At 38.6% G+C, this 25,888-nt stretch overlaps 1 protein-coding gene across 1 annotated transcript in view; it reads right to left on the reverse strand.

Moving 5' to 3' along the window:
• LOC5575899 (small subunit processome component 20 homolog) overlaps nt 1-25,888 on the reverse strand; it is a 110,939-nt gene that overhangs the window by 79,591 nt on the left and 5,460 nt on the right. The window contains exon 3 of the mRNA XM_021844435.1: nt 12,620-13,731. Coding sequence (XP_021700127.1) covers nt 12,620-13,731 — 1,112 coding nt within the window. The remainder of the gene's footprint in view (nt 1-12,619; nt 13,732-25,888) is intronic.

Consider the following 25,888-nt stretch of genomic DNA (forward strand, 5'->3'; position numbering starts at 1 on the left):
GACGCAGTTTCTGTCAGGACATGGTTGCTATAGACAGTACCTGCATAGGTTCGGGCACTCAGAATCTCCTGCGTGCCCCAATTGTGCTGGTGTAGAGGAAACAGCGGAGCATGTCGTGTTCGATTGCCCCCGTTTCATTGTTGTGAGAGGTCGCATGCTCACTACATGCGGAGGGGACACGTCCCCCGACAATATTATAGAGAGAATGTGTGCGGATGCCGAGTGCTGGAATGCAGTAACTACGGCTGTCACTCACATTATGTTAGAATTGCAGCGTCTATGGCGCGCCGACCAAGAGTTGGCTGCAGAGGATTAGCCCTGCCGAGGCTGGTCCCTTGTAACATTGTTTAAGTCGGCTAGGAGAAGCAGTTTGCCTAGGCTACTTCTGCTACACGTGTTGTGCTATATGCACTGGTCCCTTCCCGAAGAAATACCGTAAGGTGGTTCCGGGGAGATGAGGGTCTGAGTCCAAGGGTCATGTCGATGCACTGTTCACCACTTGAGCAATTCTAAATGAATTGCTCATGCACAGTGCATAGGCTGGTTTTAGCGGGTCGTCGTTGGTGCGTCATCCCCGCATTCCCTGAGTTATCTTCTCAGGGGATCTGTTTGCAGATTTCCCCCTTGTAAAAAACAAAAAAAAAAATATGGGCTAATGGATTATGCCCTCCCATCGCGGCAAGGTCGCATAACCAAGGGGAGGGAAAAACGCGCTGTTGTCTAGGATGATTATTACGACCAATATTGCGGATTATGTCCATGGACAGTCCCGGTCATCTATTACGTTATATAATAAGGAATTCTGATAAGTTCGCAAAAAGCTGCAGCTATTTAGGACGATTTTCAAGAATTGATAAAGGTTATGGATATTGTAGACTTTTCAGTGAATGAGGTTGTTTACCATTGAAGCCAAGTAGTCCCCAACATGTGTGAGGCTATAGCCATAGCTATAGGCTATAGAATATATTTATTCATCAACCGACACCTTTTTGATGAATTTTTGGTTGCTTCTAAAAATCAGACCAAATATCAGAGCTTTTTGGTCAGTTTTGTACAAAAAAAACAAAGAAAATATATATTTGCATCTTACAAAAACTTGGAAGGTTTCAGACGAAATGCGCCAATACTTAAAGCTAGTACAACTATTTCCATTCAATAAAAGCTAAAACAATCGGTTCGATAATTGATGGAAACGAGCAATTTGAAAATTGCAATTACCCCACTGTACAACAGCTCTACAGATTTTTCTTCCACCATTTGGAAGCTATTATGGTCTTCTACTAATTTTTGAAACAATATTCTTAAAATACTCTATTGAAACTTTTGAATAATTTTGCCCATTTGTCAGATCCATTAACTCCACTGTGATATTGAATTTCGACTAGTTCTGACAACCATAAGCGTCTGCCTGTCGCCTTGTCCGAAAGTATACTTTTCAAAGTACATTGTTGGAAGGTTTACTAATTTTATTTCACAGTCAAATTCAATCACTCTACCATGTGTCAAAATTAAAAATTATTTGCTCCGCCATCCGAAGGTACTGCACCGGAAACATTCTCAAAATACTTAACAGACACATCTAAATATTATTGCAAAGAATTAAGTCACATTTCTATGGTAACCCCAAGCGCCATCTACGCTTTTAAGCACAACATTTTTCACGGAAACAGTTAATTAATTTTGTCCAGTTTCGGATCAAATTACTCCACTGTGAGGCAAAATATCGGATGTATTAAACAAAAAACAATACTAGATATTTTTTTTTTCGAAACCTGAATACAACATGACCGATTTGTTCAATGAAAATAAAAAAATGATTTTTGCGTAACGCGACACCATTTGCAGAACCCTGTTGGATGATGAACGTAACGCGGCGCACATAAAATGAAATCAATGAGATTCTGTAATTATTCAATATTTCCTTGCAGTTTGAAGTCACGCTCTGGTTCTTATCAATACATAGAAAAATTGCCTAGAACAAACCCGGATTGTAAAAATTATAGCAGAGCAGATATAGGCGATTACAGAGTGATGTTTGAAAAAGTGCATTTCAGCGATGGTGTCGCGTTACGAGAAGCAACTGCTTTTATTTACCATATATACAGTGTAAAGTTTCAAAATGAATGTCACAACATCAAGTACATTTAATATGCATAATATAATACCTGTTTAATTACATGGTCACAAGGCATATTTCAGAGAACAGGCCTCATTTGTTAATAAAAGTCGGTTCCACGTGGTGTCGCGTTACGCTGGAATGTGTCATTAAGTGCATATAAATGTACATCAAAACTCGTCTGGAAATGTATTCTCTCGTTGCGACAGTTGTGTGAATCAAACTCGGTAAATTTGTACTGGGTTCCAGGATACTGTGGCATTGAAGGGAATGAAAAGGCAGATGATCTTGCAAAACGGGGCTCAAATTCACAGTTTGTTGGCCCGGAATCATTCTGTGGTATACCAAACTGTGCAGTAAAAATGGAACTTAAGTGCTGGGAAGAACAAAAGGTGATGACCAACTGGATGGATGTCAAAAAGTGTACCCAGTCTAAAAGATTTATAACTCCAAACGCAAATAAAACTAAAAAGATTTTAGAGCTCAACAATAGGGCTCTTTGTACATACACTGGCCTAGTAACTGGGCACTGTCCGAGCAAATATCATTTGAAGAACATTGGTCAGATTCAGAATGATATTTGTCGCTTTTGTAATATTGAAAGTGAAACCTCGGAACATCTGCTTTGCAATTGTGGTGCATTATACAGGCGCAGATCAAAGTTTCTGGATAGCGGCTGTTTACAGCCCAGTGAGATCTGGTCTACTGATCCGAGAAAGGTGATTGGTTTCATAAACCACATCATACCTGATTGGGAGGGTGGTAAATGACTGGACAATGCGTACCATTGGTACTTCGCGTACCTGCAGGTATAAAATAGACCCCATTTGTGGTCCTTAGCCTCTTGTCCAGTAACTCCTATCCCTACCTCCCCGTGGTGCCGCCTGGGATACGAGTAACCGTAGGGAAGATCGGGTAACCAACCCTGGTGGAACCTTGGTCGTATGCTGACAGGGAAGGTGGGCTCCTCTCTTCTGAGGGTGTAGCTTATCAGAGCGTCTGTTCTCCATGTTAGGGGCGGCTCAAAACAGCGTCTGTTCTCCATGTTAAGAGCGGCTGATCATCGTCCTAGTGCCAGCGTGGGACTCTAAACAGTGCTGTGCACGATGATCCTCCGGCGAGACAGGGGGTTGGTGCAGGCCTTACAAGCCAGCCGTAAAAACCATCAGTACAGGAAGCATACAATGTAAATTTGGACCGGAACAATCGGCATGGACCCAGGCATCGAAAACGGACTAACGATTGGAAACTCGGATCATGGAACTGTAAGTCTCTCAATTTCTTGGGAAGTACCCGCATTCTTTCCGAATTATTGAGGGTCCGCAAGTTCGACATCGTAGCGCTGCAGGAGGTTTGCTGGAAAGGGTCGACGGTACATACGTATAGGGATGGTTATACCATCTACCAGAGCTGCGGCAATAGACATGAGCTGGGCACAGCTTTTATCGTGATGGGTGAAATGCAGAGGCGCGTGATTGGGTGGTGGCCAATCGACAACAGAATGTGCAAATTCAGGATCAAAGGCCGTTTCTTCAATATCAGCATAATCAACGTGCACAGCCTAGCAAGTGACGATGACGATAAGGACGCTTTCTACGCGCAGCTGGAACGTGAATACGACGGCTGCCCAAGCCATGATGTCAAAATCGTTATCGGAGATCTCAACGCTCAGGTTGGCCGGGAGGAGGAATTTAGACCGATTATAGGGAAGTTCAGCGCTCACCAGCTTACGAACGAAAACGGCCTTAGACTGATTGATTTCGCCGCCTCCAAAAACATGGCCATACGTAGTACCTACTTCCAGCACAGCCTCCCGTATCGGTACACCTGGAGATCACCCCAACAGACTGAAATACAAATCGACCACGTTTTGATTGATGGAAGGCACTTCTCGGACATTATCGACGTCAGAACCTATCGCGGCGCAAACATCGATTCGGACCACTACCTTGTGACGGTTAAAGTGCGCCAACGACTCTCCGTTGTGAACAACATTCGGTACCGACGCCCGCCCCGGTACAATCTGGAGCGACTCAAGCAACCCGAAGGTATCTTGACGGACGAACGTGAGGTGATTGAAAGGTGGACGCAGCACTACGATGAACACCTAAACGGCGCAGAGGAGGAAGATCAAGACAGCAGGAGGAATGGCTTCATCAGTACGGCGGATGAGGGAGACGTGCCAACTCCCACAATAGGTGAAGTTAAGGATGCTATCAAACAGCTCAAGAACAACAAAGCAGCTGGAAAGGATGGTATTGGAGCGGAACTTATTAAAATGGGCCCGGACAGGTTGGCCACTTGTCTGTACCGATTGATAGCTAGGATCTGGGATACAGAACAGCTACCGGAGGAGTGGAAGGAGGGAATAATATACCCAATATACAAAAGGGTGACAAGTTAGAATGTGAGAACTATCGAGCGATCACCATTCTTAATGCAGCCTATAAAGTGCTTTCCCAGATCATCTTCCGCCGTCTATCGCCACTGGCAAGCAGATTTGTTGGAAGTTATCAAGCCGGATTTGTGGACGGGCGATCGACGACAGACCAAATCTTTATGTTGCGGCAGATCCTCCAAAAGTGTCGCGAATATCAAGTCCCTACGCACCACCTATTCATCGATTTCAAAGTGGCCTATGATACCATCGACCGCGAAGAGCTATGGAAGATTATGGACGAGAACAGTTTTCCCGGGAAATTGACTAGACTGATCAAAGCAACGATGGATAGTGTACAGTGCTGTGTGAAGATATCGGGTGCTTTATCGGACCCGTTTGAAACACGCAAAGGACTTCGACAAGGCGATGGTCTTTCCTGCCTCCTGTTCAATATTGCGCTAGAAGGTGTTATGAAACGGGCGGGCTTCAACATGCGGGGCACGATCTTCAATAAATCCAGCCAGTTCATTTGTTTCGCTGACGACGTGGACATTGTCGGAAGAACGTTCCAGGTGGTTGCTGAACAGTATACCAGGCTGAAACGTGAAGCAGATCGGGTTGGATTGAAGGTAAATACGTCGAAGACGAAATATCTGCTGGCTGGAGGAACCGAGCGCGATAGAGCTCGCATAGGCAGACGCGTGACGATCGACGGGGATGAGTTCGAGGTGGTGGACGAATTCGTCTACCTCGGATCATTGATAACGTCGGATAACAACTGCAGCAGAGAAATTCGAAGACGTATCATCGCCGGAAGTCGTGCTTACTATGGACTCCACAAGACCTTGCGGTCTGGTAAACTTCACTTCCGTACTAAATGTACCATGTACAAGACGCTAATACGACCGGTAGTCCTCTACGGGCATGAGACGTGGACAATGCTCGAAGAGGACCTGCAAGCGCTAGGAGTTTTTGAACGACGTGTGCTTCGGACGATCTTCGGCGGAGTATGTGAGAATGGCGTATGGAGGAGAAGAATGAACCACGAGCTTGCGCAACTCTACGGTGAACCCAGTATCACGAAAGTCGCCAAAGCTGGAAGGGTACGATGGGCGGGACACGTTGTGAGAATGCCGGACAACAATCCCGCAAAAATGGTGTTCAACTCAAATCCGGCCGGTACAAGACGAAGGGGAGCGCAGCGAGCTAGGTGGTTCGACCAAGTGGAGCATGATCTTGGAAGTGTGGGGCGATCGAGGAATTGGAGGTTAGCAGCCATGGACCGAGTTAGTTGGCGTAACATTGTGACGCAGGTCATGTCTTAAAGGACGTAGAGCCAGCAAAAGTAAAGTAAGTACCTGATTGGGAACGTGTCAAGGTAAGCAGCTGATCGTCTAATCAATGGTGTTCGGCTAGCGTGACATGTACAGTAAACTGGGACATACTAAATGATTAGTTAGTTCTAAGATAGTTCTAAATAATGGACGCAGTAGTTTCAATCCCCCAACAAAAAAAAGGGAACACTTACCCTACAGCTCGAATTGTTGGTGGAAGAAAGCTTGCCCGAGATGAGACCTGGTGTTTCGCTGGCAGTTACTGCTTCAGTACGCAGATTGATGATGTTTGACAGAGTGAAGGCTTCGGTTAATGGCCTACTTTGTTCGGTTTGCTAGGTACTTTGCCAGCAAGAGGCAGACGATTATCAGCGGCCCATTAACTGTTCGGGAATTAAGAACTGCGCTGTTGGTGATAGTGCGGTGCGTGCAGAAGATGTTTCATCTTGGGATACGAATTTTTGCTGAATGAGGCCAATCGAAACACCGTTTGTGTGGCTTGAAACCAAAGACAGATTGAAACCGTTCATCGATTTGCAAGATGGTATCCTGCGCGTGTGTGGTAGAATCAAGCGTGCTCTGGTACCCTATGATAGTCGACATCAGATGCTTTTGCCTTCTGGACATCCGTTTTCGATGGCAGTTGGAAAAGTCTGCATCGGTCAAATTTGCACATTGGACAGAAGAGCCTTCTTGCGATGGTTCGTCTAAGGTTTTGGCCGTTGAGAGTGAAGTCGACTATACGCAAGGTTATAGCTAACTGCATCACCTGTTTAGAGCGAATCCACTGAAGACATCTCAGCTTATGGGAGACTTGCCTTCATACCGAGTCCAAGCAGCGCCGACGTTTTAACAAAATTGAATATTTAAATATAGGGGGAAGTCCAATATTAAAAAAAATATAGGAGGCAATTCTAAAAGAATTGCTCAAGCACAGTGCATAGGCTGGTTTTTGCGGGTCGTCGTTGGTGCGTCATCCCCGCATTCCATGAGTTACCTTCTCAGGTCTGCAGATTTCCCCCTAGTAAAAAAAAAAAGTTGCATAAGCGGTTATGTAACATAGACGGCGACATATGGCGCTTGTATTCAGATGAAAATGTCTTCGAGAATTCAACGCGTTTATAGTTCTTTACAATTTCTTTGTCAGCTCGAAGGTTGAAGTGTGCTCTTAGGTACAGTCATCTCTCCCTTACTCGACCTCCGTATCTCAATATCTAGTTAGTGAACCATAGTCAAAGTTGGTGTTCATGGCTACCTTGATGGTCCCTTGAATCGCATATTTGCACTGTTTTAGTATTCTGTAACACGATATCTACCTAACCCGACGGTCCCTTCATTATCATGTGGCTGCTTCTCGTGCGCTCATTTGCATTAAAAGCATAATTTTTACAGCTTTTTGTAAGGTCTCCCAGGACCGAAAGTTTTGTTGCTTATGCTTTATTTTTGTTGCTGTTTGTTTTTTGTACCCTACATTTATGAAAAAGAGAATTATAAATTAGATCCCAGTTATTGGGTTAACATTTTCACTGTCCGGTCATAGAGGACAAGAGGTGTCCGGCCATAGAGGACTGGCAATGGTTTATAAAATAGGTTGCTTTTCTTTGAAATTCTACATTTTATAATAAATTTTGCATTGTGTTTAACGCAAAACTTACTGAAGTCAACGTACGGGGATAATTCAGCTTAAATTATAAGAAACATTTGTGGCTACACTTGTATGAAATTTGTTTCACATTTTTTTGGTAGATTGTATCAGGGTGAAAACGTCATAGTTTGTATACACTGCAAAAATGTGTTTTGGTATAATCCTGGAATACTAAAATCTTAATATCATTATTCGTTTTTGGAAAATTCAAATTGTTCGGGCATAGAGGCTGTCCGACCATAGAGGACTTCCCCCTACGCATCAAGCAGTATAGTGCAAATTGAAAAGATTTTTCGGTGAATCGATAGAAGAGGAGCAATGGAAAATACGTATAGACAATTGGAATCCATTGACGGCGAATCAAAATCTTTGGGTGGCTATGAAACCTTCGATAATCTGGAATATTCGTTGTTGCGAAAAAAAAAACAGAAAAAAAAAAGTTTAACACAACCTTGGTTCGGTGGGCAGTACTGGAACACTATGGATGGACTATCGTTTCAAGCACAGTGTTGTTGCTGTTTAAAACAATGATGGGGTTCCGTCAACGTGAGAGCCCGAGTTCGGACGGAGGAAGTGGTCTTGGTTTTACGGATATACTAACAGTAAGTCTTGGCGCCCGGTTACATATATAGCAGATGGAACAATGCACCAATAGGCTCTCAAAAATAAAAAAATGCAGTCTTTCTGGACTGCCGAAAAACTCCCGACGATTGCCTCAAGCGTATCTTACGATCATTGGCGGTAACAGCGGATCCACGATCCTGGAGTACAAAAACATCAAACGTTGGTGCACTACTGAAATCTGGTGAGATCGTTTTTAATACTTTATATTATCATTTTTGTACAAATTGCACACATGGTCTCATTTTTGATGAAGTAAACCATGTATTCATAATCTTGGTACAGTAATGACCCGATTTTGTCAGCCCCCGATTTAGTCTACCCCCGATTTTAGCACCCTTTTTGACCCGATTTTGTCTACCCCCGATTTTAGCATCCTTTTTTCCCGATTTTGTCAGCCCAAAAATATAAATTTATTTTAACTAGACTAAACACGTCTATACTGGCAATATTGGGTGCATGAAGTCAATTATGACTTTGGTCACGTCTATAAAGATCGATTTTTTGAAATTTGAAATTCTTAATAATTGTCCAAGAAACTCATCAATGTTACCTTGGATTACGGTACATAGAAAATGGAAGTAAAATACAATGTTTATACTAACAAAATCATAAAACTAAGTCCTTAAGTTAAAATAAAACTTGAAACCATTCGAAAACTTTTATCCCGATTTCAGCTCTTTTCCGATTTTGTCAACCCTAAATGCAGCATGGGGCTGACAAAATCGGGACATTACTGTATTCCTAGGGTGACCATATCGTGGAGATTCAAAATCAGGACATTTTGCATTTTTCACAATTTTCCTGTGCAAATTCCATTTTGCCTCAAATTCTGAACATGACTCATATTCCTAACAGCAGCGATAACAAAGATTTTTCTTTTAATTTCTGACGTTGAGGACTTGCAATGTACGATTTCCGGAATCTAATTATTAGCGCGTATGAGCATAAGTATGAATTTTTAAATAGAACTAACCTTTGCTAAGACAACAATCTATAGATTTTTAGAAGACACTAGGGCGTTTTGACTTTTGTTTTGCTAGGTATCTGACAAATATTGTCTCAAGTTTATTGTTTGAAGTCTGTCAAAAAATACAAAAGGAATCCTCTTGGTTAGACTGTCGCTTAAAATTATATCAAGCATCTCGTCAGGAATTTAACAACAGGAATCCTTTGAGAATCTATCGAGGGTCTCAAAACATCCAGTCCAGGATATCCTGGAACAGTCTCGCCTGCAATTTATCGATAATTTTAACAAAAGTGTCTGATCAAAAGAAGATTATGCTATCAGTAGAATTCGATTTAGAATCGATCATTTGCCAAAACTGAAAGAGCATTAGCCAACAGATCACGGAAAATAAGAACATCTGTTTATCATAACTAACGAAATGAAGAAACGGATGTTCTTATTTTCTACAGTTGTAGTCCGTTTGAAAGAAACTGCTATTCTAGTTTTGGCAAAAGACCGATTCTAAATGGAACCTTAAGTTAATCCTTTAAAATGGTAGTTTTTTTTAGTTTTTAGATCTCGTGATAATTCGCCAAAGATCGTGCTATGCATCAAAGTATTAAACAAAGATAGGAAACAGTTTTATGCTCCCATGAATGCTACCATCTGTGCAGAAACTAATAATCGGTGTTTGAAGATTTCTTTTATTCTGATAGCGATAAAGCTCTGTGAAAATACGCCAAAAATGATAGCTTGTGGTTTTGTACGAGCTCAAAGGATTCTATCAACAACATCAGAATCGTCAAACTTTGACTGAACTTGAAGGTGTTGTGATACAGCATGGAACGCATCCCAATCTTTTTATGCAGCTGAAGTCGGTTTCTGACGCCAAAACGCAACATTTTTTTATGCCATTTGTACACTCTAACTGTTTTTTTTTTGGTGTTAGGGTAACTTTTCGTGACTCGAAATATCTCTGACATCTCACAATGTTCACCAAGCAGGAAAAAGCAGGACAACATTTAAAATACGAAAAAAAAACAGGATACCTTCAAAGAAGCTCAATATCAGGACATGTCCTGCTAAATCAGGACGGATGGTAACCCTATGTATTCCTAATTTATTTTTATATATTTATAAATTGATGGGAAACAGTTTCGGTTTTGTATACCGGAAAGGGACGAAATTAGAGTTCATTTTGTTTCAGAGAGCGAGCACAGGCGTTTGAACCAAGGCTCTAGAGCCAGGACATGAGGAACAAATGCCTATGTCCCATCCCAGGAGAATCGAAACGGTTGGTACGGTTGTCCCCGTTTCTTCTTTCTTAAAATTGAAAATGTTTTACCTATCAGTTTATTCATGCGTGAAAAACCTAATCGTCACGATTTTTTCAATCGTCTTCAACCCCAAAGTCTGCACAGTGGGCCTGGCCATTTTAATTTTTGCTTCATATCGTTGATATTCTGTAAATATTAATACTGACAAGAAAATATCTGAATGAATTTAGGTATTTCCATGATGCTTTTCAATATTGGCTGAGCAAGCGCTTAGATAAAATTAGATTAGAAATCGTCAACAGCAGTTCGAAGGCCGTTAGTCACGAAGGCCTATATCAGTCTGTTTGTCTGCATGCTGACTCGTGCAATTCATGTGGAACTTGTACCTGACTTGAAAACGAATGCTTTCTTGGCTGCGCTGCGGCGGTTCACAAGTCGTCGAGGGCTGCCGTGTAAGAAGTTTTCCGACAACGCCACGAATATTGTCGGGGCACAGAATGAGCTTGAAGAGCTAGCGCGTCTTTTCAAAGATCAACAGCAAGCGAAAAAGATTACGGATTTTTGCACGACTAAAGGAATCGAGTGGACCTTCATACCACCTCGCAGTTCCCATTTCGGTGGCATGTGGGTTAAACAAGTGAAACACCATCGGACAAGGATTGTTGGTGGTTATAAGCTGTCGTACGAGGAACTCTACACTACGTTGACCCAAATTGGAGCGGTATTAAACTCCCGACCATTGGTACCATCCTCTGATGGTCCGTGTGACTTTACTGCGGTTACACCTGTACACTTTCTGATAGGGCGGGAGATGCAGGCTATCAGTGAACCATCCTACTTGAATCTGAAGATGAGCACATTTTCGCGATAGCAATTAGTTCAGACCATCTTCCAACACTTCTGGCGAAGATGGACAGCCGAGTACTTACCCGAATTACAGAACAAATCAAAGTGGACGAAGACCATTAACATCACTGAAGGAGCTTTGGTGGTGATGATCGACCAAAGCGCGCCACCTTTCCAGTGGCCGCACTGCCGGGTAACCGAATTACATCCTGGGAAGGACGGCGTAACACGTGTCGTCACCGTAAGGACTTCGAAGGTAAATATAAGCGGGCTATAACGAAGGTATGTCTGTTGCCTCTAGATGGCCAGTAACATTGAAACAGGTTTCAAGGCCGGGAGAATGTTACGCGAAAAATTACTACTGCAGAATACAAATTGTAACAGGAAGACCGGAAGATAAACCATTCAAACACACATGTCTCTTTCTTGAATAAAGTAAACTAATTGTTGGACTCGTTAGAATCGGACGTGTTTTATTTTCGATTTTTCTTCGAGTTTTCTTAAAAATATACAGTCTACTCCGCATCACATAGAGCATGAAGTATGTCTTTATTTTTCGTGAGTCATTCTCTTCCATGAACGATAAAAGTCTTTTGTATTGCAAGCGAACGGAAGGGATAATCTTCGGTTTCGTGTGCCAATGATCGATTCATTTTCTAAACTCTTGGTAGAAGTCAGAAAACTACTATTTCTGAATGTGCCATGTACACAAAGCTTATGGTGGTGCTCAACGGGCACAAAGCGTGAACAATACTCAATGAGGACCTGTGAACTTTTGGGGTTTTCGAAAGCCGGGTGTTTAAGACCATAATTGCGGCCATGCAGAAGAACCTCAAATTTACAGCGAATCGAGAGGCGGAAAAATACTACAAGGCTGAATTTCGAAAGGCCGAAAATAACACAAGGCAGAAAGGCTAAACACTAGAAAGCAGAATGGCGGGAACACTAGAAGTATCGTAAGGCAAAACGCATCGAAAGTAAACCAAGGAGCATAAGAGGTTTGAGATAAAATTTCAATATGATAAGGGGTTACTGAAAAGCGTTGATTATACACTTTACTGAAAAGTGTATAATCAACCCCAACCCCACTTACGCCCCTACTGAAATCCTACATGGCCCCCTGAATAGTACCGTAAACGGCTTTGGAACACGATTTGGCTTCTTCTAAGAACCTCTCGCTTACTGTTACACTGCTCCTGTACATCATGAACTGATGTAATAGAAGGTATAACAAAGCTGTTTTGTGTCTAGGAAAGCATAATGGATTTTAAGGCGATCTGAGAGGGATTGGGATAAATACTTATAATAATATTACATACCCAAGGTTACATACAAAGGTTTGCTGAAAAGTGTGAAATCAACCTCAACCTCATTTACGCCATACTGGAATCCTGCATGAATAGCTAAAATAAAAGGTTCAAATATGAAGGTTCCCAAAACACGTGACTCACCTTTCAACGATGTCCGGATCTTCTGCTTCGCACTGTCGGTCTTGAGTTTCACCGGAAACTGCTTCCATTGGTCCAAATTGATTCCATGTTTGCAGAGTGGAGATTTTTTCGTCACCATTCGCGCTAGCAGCCTCAAGCTTTGCGTGTCGAGGTTCTTCTCGAAAAACTTCAGATAATCCGGCAGAATAAGGATCTCAAACATGGAGTAATCGACCACTCCTAGCACAAAGTCTTCGAACACCGTTCTCGATCGGGGTCCAATGGTCATTATGTTCTTTGAAAGGCGACTAGCATCCAGCTGGGTAATGTTCAAGTTTCTCGACAGCATCATGATCGTGGCAATTTTAGTAACGTTGATAAGTACTCTCTCTGAATCACTCTGGTTAGCTATTTTGACCAGGACACCAATCATCAGGGAAGTACTGTTCAGGTATTTGCCATGCTGGTGTTCCACAGTTATTCCTATCAACTGGAGGATGTAGTACAGAGCTGGCTCGTTTTTTATTCCGTCACTATTGGGAATACATTTTTCTATAGCTTTATAGATGGAGTTCCAAAATGGTGCCATGTTTGTACTAGCGACACATTGTAACATGTCGGAAACAGTTTGCACTAGAATATTGAACAAAACCTCAGGATCAAAATCGCTTTCATTGCTGGCCGACTTGTTAAACAAGTTTGAAAGAAGCAGCTTCCAAAAGTCTTCTGCACAACTATGGAACTGTTCATTGACTCCACGCATTATCTCAAACAGCAGTCGGCCGCATCCTGTGGTCACCGAGGGATTGTTCTTCGCAGCTGTGGTTATCATCAGTATCAGTTCCTGCTTATTCTTAACATCCCGCGCAAGAAAGCTGAAGCATTCTGCAGCGAAGTTGGTAATGTGCAGCGGTTTTGCATCATCCAACGGGGTCACGATGCGTCCAAAAATGAAATCGAGCCTTTTGCGTAGATATCCGCGCATAATTTTGAACAGAAACGCCAAGCACAGCAATGTCCATTCTAGTTGATTGGGATCCTTTGTGTCCAATAGTTTGAGTAGTTTGTCGAAGATGCGTTCGAAATATGGACAGAAGTCCTCCCGTAGATCTCTTGCCAGCACGACCACGAACCTGCCATAAAAAAAAATATTTTAGCTAATGACTCATAGGTAGCTGCTGAATACACAAGTAAAAATGTATGTTTTATAATCAGAAATTCATTCGGGTATTTCCCTCCCCTTGGTTATGCGACCTTGCCGCGATGGGAGGGCACAATCCATTAGCCCATTAGATGGACACCAAAGGCGTAACTTGTAGTGGTGGTATCACATTTTGGCATTTTTGCTTAAAGCCGCGTCATAATTTATATGGCATAGACGCACTAATATCTGGAATGTGATCCAACGGACGTTCTGCGTCGTTGATAGCATTGATGCCTATTTCAAATAATAAATCTATTCAAAGTGGACATTAATATTATTGGCGACGATCAGTTTGCGTTTTGCTAACCAGAATGATCCGTAGCCACTCCTACTATTAGCTAGCTAGACATATCGTTATCATATACGACGTAGGGAATATTACTCTGAGGAAAATGACTAGTAGATTCACTGAGTAGAAATTAGTGGCGACAACCTTATTTTAATATGGTTTTCACATTGCCATAATAAGAAACCTCTTTTTTAACAATGGTATAAATAATCTAATTCCAGCTTCATTTTCGCAAAATTTACAAGTAGAAGATAGGCGTTGTGAAGCATTGCAATTGCCACCGAAAAGTGAATCTTGTAGGAGACTGTAATAGAAGCCTAAGGTAACTTTACTCTCGAATATTCACTATAAAAATGACTATGGAAAGTAAGACGCTGAGATCGATTATTAGGGTACACTTGCTAGTTTCGAGAAATTGTTGAACAGACAAGGAAAGTTACTTTTTTCTTTGAGGATATATGAACGTAATGACCAATAAATACTTTTAACAACAAAAAACGAAATTAACCCTCTAATACCCAACCCCGCCTTTAGACGGGGTACACTTTGGAATTTTGTGTATTTTTTCGTAGCTCGGAAATCAAAATGATTTTATATTTGGCTTAAATCTTGACTCATAACACGCATATTAGAAAAGTTTTTTATGACTTTTGAAAATTTTTTTAATTTTTTAATTTTTTTTGAAAAATTGTATTCTTATATACCCTACAAATGCCTGGGGTTCATTTAACGTGTAATATAATAAATCGTACCTTTTATATTTTTCTGCGATCAACCTATCACAGAAGAGGAGCCTGGTGATATCAAAATAATTTCAAACCTGCTTTTCCGTAAATGACACGGAAAATAAAAAACATATCAGAAAAAAAAATAAAATTTAATATTTTTAAAAGTATTGTAAAAACTTGAATTTTTATTATTGCAAAAAATCAATAACTAGAAGAGGCTTCAAGAAAAAATGAAAAAGGATAGGGATGTTCAAAAATAAAAATTATAAAAATCAAAAACCAAAATTCATAAATTTGCGAATAAAAATAAATCATTGTCCAAAACGTGTTTAGAACGATTTTAGATAACTTAAAATGATGTTTAGATCGAAAATTAAAATTTGGGTATTAGAGGGTTAACTAGAACTACTACTAAACAGCCTAATTTTGTAAAGACTTGACGACAATTGACATTTAAGACTCTAATCTTACGTAAAAGACAGGAGTAATCAAAATAGCACTCAAACAAATTCTGATGGAGCTGCTGGTTTTCGCAATGCTTCCTTTTCTCAGAAGCAAGAGAATATGGGTTTTTTTTTTTCAAAAACCACCACGTCACAATACGAATAAAAAAAACAGTGTTCATGTGGGCACCATAGTCTAGTCAGTCTGAATATTGGTCCTGATAGAGGGGGAAACTTGGCAAAAGCCAGACCGAGGGTTCAGCCTTGACAAGTTAAGCTGTCAGGCAGCTCCAACTGAATACCATACAAAAAAAATCATTCGGGTATTTGCCCAAAGTATGCTTCATATATTACTCCAAACATTTCTTCAGAAGTTCATTTAGAGATTTTTATGGTTTTCTCAAGGAATATGTGTTGGGGAACCAGTTTACCTCCTCGCCTTCGATAGCCTTATTTCGTTGGTGGCTCTCCAACACTCGATGGATGGTGGGTTTTCAGGGGAGAGGGCTTCCTCCGTCCACTTGATACGGTACAGTATTCCGTTCCGGGGTCACAACACCACTAACTGCCTGACCTACACAGCACAATGGATCTCGTTGCATCCTTCGTAGCAAACTAGGTCACATTTGTGCATCGCGATATGGGTCGGTTGGGTTTGCGATATGGTGATATCGGTTGGGTTTGGTGTCACTCCCAGACAATATGTATACCCAATAATTTTGTTTTAGACACCTCCAAGAATTCAATCAGGAATTTTTCTAAGGATAACCAAATAAATTACCATAGAGACTTAGGGGTCTATTTTATAAATCGAGCAGATTCATGTGACTCGTCTGAAGTCACTGTCGATCATAGTAAGCAAAGATATTTCAGAAGTCACCCGTCGACTATCATAGTAATCCTGTCACATAGAGTCACAACTGTCGAGAAACTCGAGTGATAGGCCTATTCACATGACGTCTCAAATCAGCTGATCGGGAAGCACTTTGACAGTTCTTCTATGAAAATGACAGGCTCGTGTTAGCACCGATCCTCCACCGATGTAAACAAATGCATAGACGGATCTGTCACATGAAAAGGCCTATGGACCTTTGCACGAGTTCACTAATTTGACGTTTGAGCGGTGCCGAATTCACTAGTTGCCATGGTCACGTAAATAACACGGCACCGCTCAAACGTCAAATAGTGAACTCGTGCATTGGTTCATTGATCCATGCACGAGTTCACTAATTTGACGTTTGAGCGGTGCCGAATTCACTTGTTTCCATGGTCACGTAAATAACACGGCACCGCTCAAACGTCAACGAGTGAACACGTGCATTGGTCCATAAAGTCTTGTCGAGTGCAATTTTTGGTCGACAGTGAATCCAGTCGAGTCATTTTGGTCGACTCGACTTATAAAATAGGGCCCTTAATCAGGAATTCCTCCAAAGCTCCTTTTAGAAATTTTTTAAGAAGGACTAAGTTCTCCAGGAATTTATCAAGTGATTCTTCCATCGATTACCCTCGTCCAAAAAACCTTTTGAGAAATTTCTTGAGGGACTCTTCAATGATTTTGTCTGCGCATTCTCTTAGGGATGTATCAAGGGATGGGAACGCGAAAGAAATTTCTCTGAAATTATAGGGGAAATTTTTGAAAAAAAAATACTGGCAGATGATTTTGAAGAAAATTTAGACTTATAAAGAATCCATGAGAAAAATGTTTAGAAGAACTGAAGGAGTAATTCTTGGATGCTTGCTGAAGGAAATCCCTGGAAGAATTTCTGGACGAAATCTACGAAGAAATTTTTGATGGAAATACGCGAAGAGATTCCTGGAGGAAACCCCCGGAGGTTTTGATGTAGCAAATCCGCGGATGAATTCTTGAAAGAAGTCCCCGTAGAAAATCCAAGGGGAAACTACTGATGGGAATCCATGGATTAGTTCCTAGTGGAAATTTTGTTAGACACATCGGAATAACTTCGGTAGAATTTCTGGAAGAGCTCCTGAAGGACTCTGTTGGAGAACTTCGTTGAGGAATCTTTAGATGTATTCTCGTAGAAATTCTTAGATTCCCCAGAAAAATAACCTGATGTTTGCTTTCCTTTTTAAATCACTCAACTTTTGCACCCTCACCTCCTAGCCTACAAAGCTATTTCAGCCACAAAAATCCGAACTGGTAAACAAAAATGTGTGAAACCAGATTTGGAACAGCTCAAATTTTGGTTCAAATCCGACCAAAAATATACCAGGCTGCTGGCCTGTTCCAAAAAAATAGACCTGAAAACTGGTATAAAATAAAATTGGAACTTCATTTGCAACATCGGTTCAAGCTCCATTTTTTTACTATGGTCCAAAAATTTGGACCAAACCTGTGAGTTGGTCCACCGGTGAAGTTGCCCTAAGTTTTGCCAGAATCTCCCACATAAATTTTCTCAGAAAAATTTTGCCATTTTTATGGGAAATGTTTACGAAATATTCACCTGAATTATTCCAGAAAGCTAGCCAGGATTCCCTATTTTTCTTAACACTTTCGTTTCCCAATCACACTATATTTGTCTTTATATATTACAAATATCTATTTCTTTTTTTATGGAGTTTGAAAAGCTTAACCAGCCTTAAATTTAATTTTCAGCAGATCACAAAAATAGTGACTTTAGTGACCATTTTTCTGAAAATAAGTGACTTTAGTGACTTTTTGTTGGAAATAGTGACTTTTAAGTGACCAGGTCGAAAAAAGTGGTAGCAAGTCACAATAGTGTTTCTAGCTTCCAGATTTTGTTTTAATACATGTTGAAGCTATTTCGTTTATCGATTGTAAGAGATCTTATCATCATTGTGAACTGAACGGAGCTTTCAAGTGCATAAGAATGCTCCATCCTTAAAGTTTATTGATTACTGCGTATTCGTACGAAAACAGATTATGCACTACTCATTTTTGGCCCACGTTTAGTGAAGAAAACTCAAATGGTATCCATTGGCCGATTGGATACTTAGGATAGCTAAATTTTAAAAACAAAAAAATATTTATGCTTGTGACAATAAAATTTACGTTTACCGCTGTTTTCTAACTGGTATTCATAAAATTGTAATCATATGAACTACAAAAAACCCAGGTTATCTAAAATATGTATAATCACTTCATTGAATCGTGTTAATGTTGTCTTTATATAGGGAAAGTGTACCAGTTATGGCTATAGTGGTTCCCTATTTGGCCATATGTGTTTTCTCGAAAACTTTCACATTTTGAATATTTTCGAATATTTTAACATCAAGATTCATTTGGTATCAAACTACTAAAACACACAGAATGATTAAAAATTTGAAAATAATCAAATTATCACGTATGGCGAAATAGGGAACCATTATGTCCATAACTGGTACACCTACCCTATTACAAATATCTATTTCTTTTTTATGGAGTTTAAAAAGCTTAACCAGCCTTAAATTTAATTTTCCGCAGATCACAAAAATAGTGACTTTAGTGACCATTTTTCTGAAAAAAAAGTGACTTTAGTGACTTTTTGTTGGAAATCGAGACTTTTGACCAGGTCGAAAAAAGTGACCAAGTCACTAAAAAGTGACTTGCTACCAGCCCTGCAATAGTGTTTCTAGTTTCCAGATTTTGTTTTAATGCATATTGAAGCTATTTCGTTTATCGATTGTAAGAGATCATCATTGTGAACTGAACGGAACTTTCAAGTGCATAAGTATGCTTCATCCTTAAAGTTTATTGATTACTGCGTATTCGTACGAAAACAGATTATGCACTACTCATTTTTGGCCCACGTTGGCCGATTGGATACTTAGGATAGCTAAGTTTTAAAAACCAAATATATTTATGCTTGTGACCATAAAATTTACGTTTACCGCGGTTTTCTAAATGGTATTCATATTTTTTTTTTTTGTATGGTATTCAGTTGGAGCTGCCTGACAACTTAACTTGTCAAGGCTGAACCCTCGGTCTGGCTTTTGCCAAGTTTCCCCTCTCTCAGGACCAATACTCAGACGGACTAGGCAATGGCGCCCACATGAACACTGTTTTTTTATTAGTATTGTGATGTGGTATTTTTTAAAAAGTGCCCATATTCCCTTGCTTCTGAGAAAAGGAAGCATTGTGAAAATCAGCAGCTCCATCAGAATTTGTTTGAAATAGTAGTGTAGCCGTGTCATTACTAAATACTATCTAGTCGAAATAGTTTCGAATAATTTGTCATTTAAGTGCTATTCTGATTACTCCTGTCTTCTACGTAAGATTAGAGTCTTAAATGTCAATTGTCGTCAAGTCTTAACAAAATTAGACTGTTTAGTAGTAGTTCTAGTTAATTTTATTTGTTGTTGTTAAAAGTATTTATTGGTCATTACGTTCATACATCCTTGTCTGTTCACTTTCCTTGTCTGTTCAACCATTTCTCGAAACTAGCATGTGTTCCCTAATGATCAATCTCAGCGTCATACTTTCCATAGTCATTTTTATAGTGAATATTTAAGAGTAAAGTTACCTTAGGCTTCTATTACAGTCTCCTACAAGATTCACTTTTCGGTGGCAAATGCAATGCTTCACAACGCCTACTTTCTACTTGTAAATTTTGCGAAAATGAAGCTGGAATTAGATTATTTATACCACTGTTACAAATGAGGTATTTCTTATTATGGCAATGTAAAAACCATATTAAAATAAGATTGTCGCCACTTATTTCTACTCAGTGAATCTACTAGTCATTTTCCTAAGAGTCCCTAAGCATTCCCTAAGTCGTATATGATAAAGATATGTCTAGCTAGCTAATAGTAAGAGTGGCTACGGATCATTCTGGTTAGCAAAAGGCAAACTGATCGTCACCAATAGTATTAATGTCCACTTCGAATAGATTAATTATTTGAAATGGACACCAATTCTATCAATAACGCAGAATGTCCGTTGGGTCACATCCGAGATATTATTGCGTCTATGCCATACGAATTATGACGCGGCTTTAAGCAAAAAGTGCCAAATTGTGATACCACCACTACAGGTTACGCCTTTGGTTTCCATCTTATGGGCTAATGGATTGTGCCCTCCCATCGCGGCAAGGTCGCATAACCAAGGGGAGGGTTTTCTAAATGGTATTCATGAAATTGTAATCATATGACCTGCAAAAAACCCAGGTTATCTTAAATATGTCTAATCACTTCATTGAATCGTGCTAATGTTACAACAATAATTTGCTACATATTTAAATAGGTATCTAAGTAAACACAAATAATCCATAAAACTTTTGAATTTCCAGTTGATTATTTCAGTTTTGTCCGGATAAAAGAACTACGGATAATTGAGACTCCGGTTAATCGAATATTGTTATAAACGAGTCCGACCTGTATAACATTTAAATTTTGTGTTAAGATCTATGATGAATTGTTTGCATTTCATTCGAAAACATTCAAATTTTCTAAATTGCAGGACCAGCAGCGACTGAAAACTTTAGAGACCTTTTTTATGAAATAGAGACGAAAGAGAAAGATCGAACTGGAATTAAAAAGAGACCAAACAGGTATATATAAGAAATAAACAAACAAAACAAAACCTAACAGAAACCAGGAGATAAGAGTTTAATTTTTCATAAAATCAGACCAGAGACTTCTATATTTTTTAATTTTGCTCGTTTTTGTATGCATTTTCAATGATTTTCTCAAAGAATTTAATCATTGCCCGAAAATGTGGATATTACTACTGGGGATTTTTTTTTTATTTCCGTACGGGTTTGGGCCGAAGGGTCTCAGATTTTCATGAAACTTTTTCCACAGGCAGGGCTCATCAATATATGAATGAAAAAAATTGAGAAAAATTCAGGGTCGCTTATTTTCCCGGAAAACTCAGTTGGATTTTTTTCGTTTTCCTCTGACACTACTTACTTTGAAAAATCATAACTCAAGAACGAAGCATCGTAGAAACAAAGTTTTTTTTTATGAAAATGAAAGCAAATTTTCTCAGGAATAAAAAAAAAAAATAACTGGAAAAAGTTTTCCACAAAATTTTCCACCGTTGAGAAAATTCGTAAAGAAAAGCTGGAAAAACTATGCTTCAACTCGTGGAAAATTTTCAAAAAAATATTTTTGAGAAGATAATTTCATAAGCTTTAATCGCTGAAATTTTTGATATGTACTTTTTTTTCGTTTTTGAGTTATGGCCAATTTTGTAAAAAATGTGCAAATGTGCCATTTTGAGCCTTTTCTTTGAAAAATCATAACTCAAGAAAGAAGCATCGTAGAAACAAAGTTTTTTTTATGAAAATGAAAGCAAATTTTCTCAGGAATAAAAAAAAATATTAACTGGAAATAGTTTTCCACAACATTTTCCACCGTTGAGAAAATTCGTAGAGAAAAGCCGGAAGAACTATGTTCCAGTTAGTGGAAAACTTTTAAAAATATATTTTTGAGAAGGTAATTTCATAAGATTTAATCGCTGAAATTTTTAGGATGTACTACTTTTTAATTCCTGCGTTTGGTCATAGTTTTGTGAAAAATGCCCAGATTTCTCGTACAAGTCTTTTCGTTCGAAAATCACAGGGTATCTACTCATTTACAGAAATGAAATTCCCTGAGATTTCCAGGTTTTCCAGGGTTTAAAAAATAATTCCAGGATAAAGAAATTCCCCAAAATATATGAATAGTTTATTTAAGATTTTAAAATTAAAGATGATTCAAAACTTTTTTTTAGATATCTTTGAAAATAAATTTATTAAACTATAAACTTCAAAGTATTTTTCACTCCAATAAAAACAATTACATTTTTTGTTCTTAACGTGTAAACATAGGAAAAAACAATGACATATTTTATGATTTTTATTTAATTGCCACGAAAATCAAGGATGTTTATCAAATGATCTGAAAGTGCCTTTAATTACAAAGTCAAATATGAAAAAATAGTCTTTTTGATCTTAAGAAAAAAAAATCCTTTCCCTCAAAATGGGATTCAGATGTATGGACATCAGCGACGTAGTTACAAGATTTTTCTGGAGAGCGTTTTGTATTTCTTCTTTGGGGAAATCAGGGCTGGCAGTATGATCGTATTAGAAATAACTACTAATAACTACTTTAAAGACCTCTTGCTTGAAAAAAACAAACCATGCATGAATTATGAATACTAAAAGTAACCTAACCGGAAGCACGAGATGAGCGTTTGATTCCTGAGTCGAACAGACATTTTTCTAAGTATAATTCTAAGGCTCTTTTGGAGTTTCTCATGCCATTGCGACAAGTATAACAGCTCGATTTACTATAAATGTCTTTTACGTATTACTTCGCTGAACTCTTCAGGAGTTTGTTTTGAGTTTTGCACGAAATTTTTAAGTACCTACTTCTTCCAAGAATGTCGTTTTATATGCCTTCATTAATTCAATCTGGAATTTTTCTAAGGATAACCACATCAGGAATCATCTGTCAAAAAAATATTTCATTCATTTCTCTAGGACTTCCTCCAGCATTACCGTTTAGAGTGTCCAGGGTGTCTACTCATTTACAGAAATGAAATTCCCTGAGTTTTCCAGGTTTCAAAAAATAATTACAAGTTAAAGACATTTTCCAAAACATACGAAGAGTCAATTTTAGATGATTTAAAACTTTTTTTTCAAATGAAAAGTATCTTCGAAAATAAATTTATCTAGGAAAAAAATCAAGAATGTTTATCCAATGATCTGAAAGGGCCTTTCTCACATCCTTTCTCTTAAAATGGGATTAAGATGCATGGACTTCATTGACGTACCCACAATATTTTTCTGGAGAGCGTTTTGCATTTTTTCTCTGGGAAAATTAAGGCTATGGTATTAGAAACAGTTACTTTCGACACTTCTAGTTAAAAAAACGAGACCATACACATATTATGAATAATAAGAGATTCCCAACAGGAAGCACGAGATGAGAGTTTGATTGCTACATTGAACAGATATTTTTCAATGTATAATTCTAAGGGCCTTTTTGGAATTTCTCATGACATTACCAGTATACTTAATAGCTTGATTTATTATAGATTTCTTTCACGTATTACTCCACAGATCTCTTTTGTTTGTTTTTGAAATTTGGAATTTGTTTTGAAATTTTTCACGAACTTTCTAAATAATTCTTCAAGCTAGAGTATCTTCAAAAATTCATACAGTAATTCCTCCATTTTGCTTTTTGAACAATTTTCATTGAAATCTTTATATATTTTATAGTCAGTTATCAAAATTTCAAGCAATTTTTTAGATTGTTTTGAAAAAAAAAAATTGAAAATCTGCGTTGAATTTTGAAAGACAATTATGGAGTAATTTTGTGTGAGTTCTAAGTACGACTTCCTTGAATTCCTTCGAGGATCTCTAAAAGACCTCCTAAATGTTTGATGAAGTTCTTCCTAAAATACAAACAAATATTATCTCCAAATAATGTTCTACAAGACGTTTTGAAGAAAATAATTGAAGTATTTGGTCCGAATTCCTGAATCTTGAATAAAGTTTTAAAAAATCTATGGATAATGAGAAATTTTACAGAAAAAATATCAAAGCAGCAACAATATGTTGATGGAGACATTCCAAGATAAACTTCAGGAGGAACTTAATGAGGAATCCTAGAAACAAATTTATCCAGGAGTTCTTTGAAAAGTTTATAATAGACATCATCGAATAACGCCTGAAGAATTTTTTGAGCAATTCCTGAAAGTAATCGAGGATGAATATTAAAAAAAAATCCTTATGAAAATGCCTGGAATAAATGAAAAAATCGGCTTAGGAATTATTGTAGGTTTTTGTGAAAAGTATCGAAACGAATAAACTTTTGTGGAAGCGTTAGAGCGCTCTAAGATTTTTAGACCAAATCCTGAAGAAATTCCTCTAAGCATCCATTGAAAAATCGCATGTAGCATCCCTGAAGAGAGAGACGAACCAGCCAAGGGCTGAAAGTCTCTTTAATAAAGAAAATTCATTCATTCATCCCTGAAGAAATTTATGAAAGTATTCAAAAATAAATCGCTGGAGAAATTACTAGAAATCCTGAAGCATTCTGAAGATATAAGAAAAATATAATTAAGAGCTTGTGGAATAGTCGTCTAATAGGTTTTGTAGGTTTCTCTGAAGCCTTTAGAATTTTGCACCAGATGTTGATTTATTTTGTATAATAGGCGAAAAAACAATTTTGTATTTTTTTTTAAGTTTTCAACTTATCAACTGCTCATGAACGACACCCAACTGGAACTGTACTTGATTTTACCAATTTGACAACCTTAAGTTCTGAATCCTTGTTTAAACATGTTTTATTCTGATTAATTAAAAATCGTTAAAAGGACTGACATGTTCAGCGTTTTGATAGCGGTTGATTTATGGTTTTGATTTATGGTTGAGGATATTTTTTTTGTGTGTGTGTGTAATCAAACTAACACCCACTGTCCGGCAGTGATATTATGGAAAAAATCTTTCTGCAATGCTAAACGTTAATGCTGTGCAGAAAGCTTCAGTCCAGGAGTTAGAAGGTGATAGCTCTATTGCAGATCTCAGTGACCCATTTCAGAATGGCTGGAGAGACACGTCCATTCAGAAGTCACTGTCACTAACAATAAGCCCAGCATGTATGCATTACCGTTATCAAATGAATAATGATAATGCAAACACACTTCCAGTTCAAAAGATGTTGTCTTTATAACCGGCGCGTATTTAGTTTGTTTTGCAAGCATAATACTCAGAACAATCTCACCGAAAACCATCTAAGGCGGCGTTGCCATCAACATGGAAACTTCGACCCTGGCTGTTGGGTTGGCCTTTCTTTCCCCTTCACGCCGCGCATCCGTTCATCGCTACACCATGCCACTTTTTTCACAGTTTCATATTGCTAGATATTTTTCATTTGAACTTATGCTTACGCACATTAATTCCTAAGTCACTATTTTCTGTAGGTTCTTTATTGGTACCATTGCACAGAGCACTAATTGTAACGTTCAATTTCCGGGGCGTTCGGCGTCTCACTTTCACATTCCCGGACACACGAAAGTCACACTTTTCTTCCAATCATTGGCCACTCAAAGATCCATCATCTGATTCATTTCCTCACTGACAAAATGAAAATAAAAAAAAATAAATCAACTGAAAATTCACACAATCTTGCATCTCACATTCACATGCACTCTGGCCAATTTCTAATGTTCTTATCGTCACATCACACAATCAACACTTTTCTTCCATATTTTTGCCGGGTGGCATAGCACCATCAGCCATTTGGAACGTATTCGAAATTTCTTATGGTTGAGGATATTTTTTGTCACAAAAACCACATATTCTACCATTTATTACAGTTTCAAAATAGTTTCCCTGAGTGTAGCCGAAATTCCCTGAGAATTCCAGGTTCTTCCAGGTTGAATAAAATTCCCTGAGAATTCCAGGTTTTCCAGGTTTTTCCAGGTAGTAGACACCCTGAATCATAACTGAAGATAAAAGCGTCACAGAAACATTTTTTTTTTTCAAATCGGAATCAAATTTTCTCAAAACTTTGAGATTTTTTGAAATGGAATAAGTTTCCCAGGACATTTTTCACCGTTAAGGAAAATAAATAATGATAACCCGATTAGCTATTCCAGCTTACAAACAAAGTATATTTGAAAAGACCGATCAATAAGATCCAATCCTAAACATTTTTTAAATACGCTCATTTTTC

Source organism: Aedes aegypti, chromosome 2 (genome assembly GCF_002204515.2).
Source record: "Aedes aegypti strain LVP_AGWG chromosome 2, AaegL5.0 Primary Assembly, whole genome shotgun sequence".
Lineage (NCBI taxonomy): Eukaryota > Metazoa > Arthropoda > Insecta > Diptera > Culicidae > Aedes > Aedes aegypti.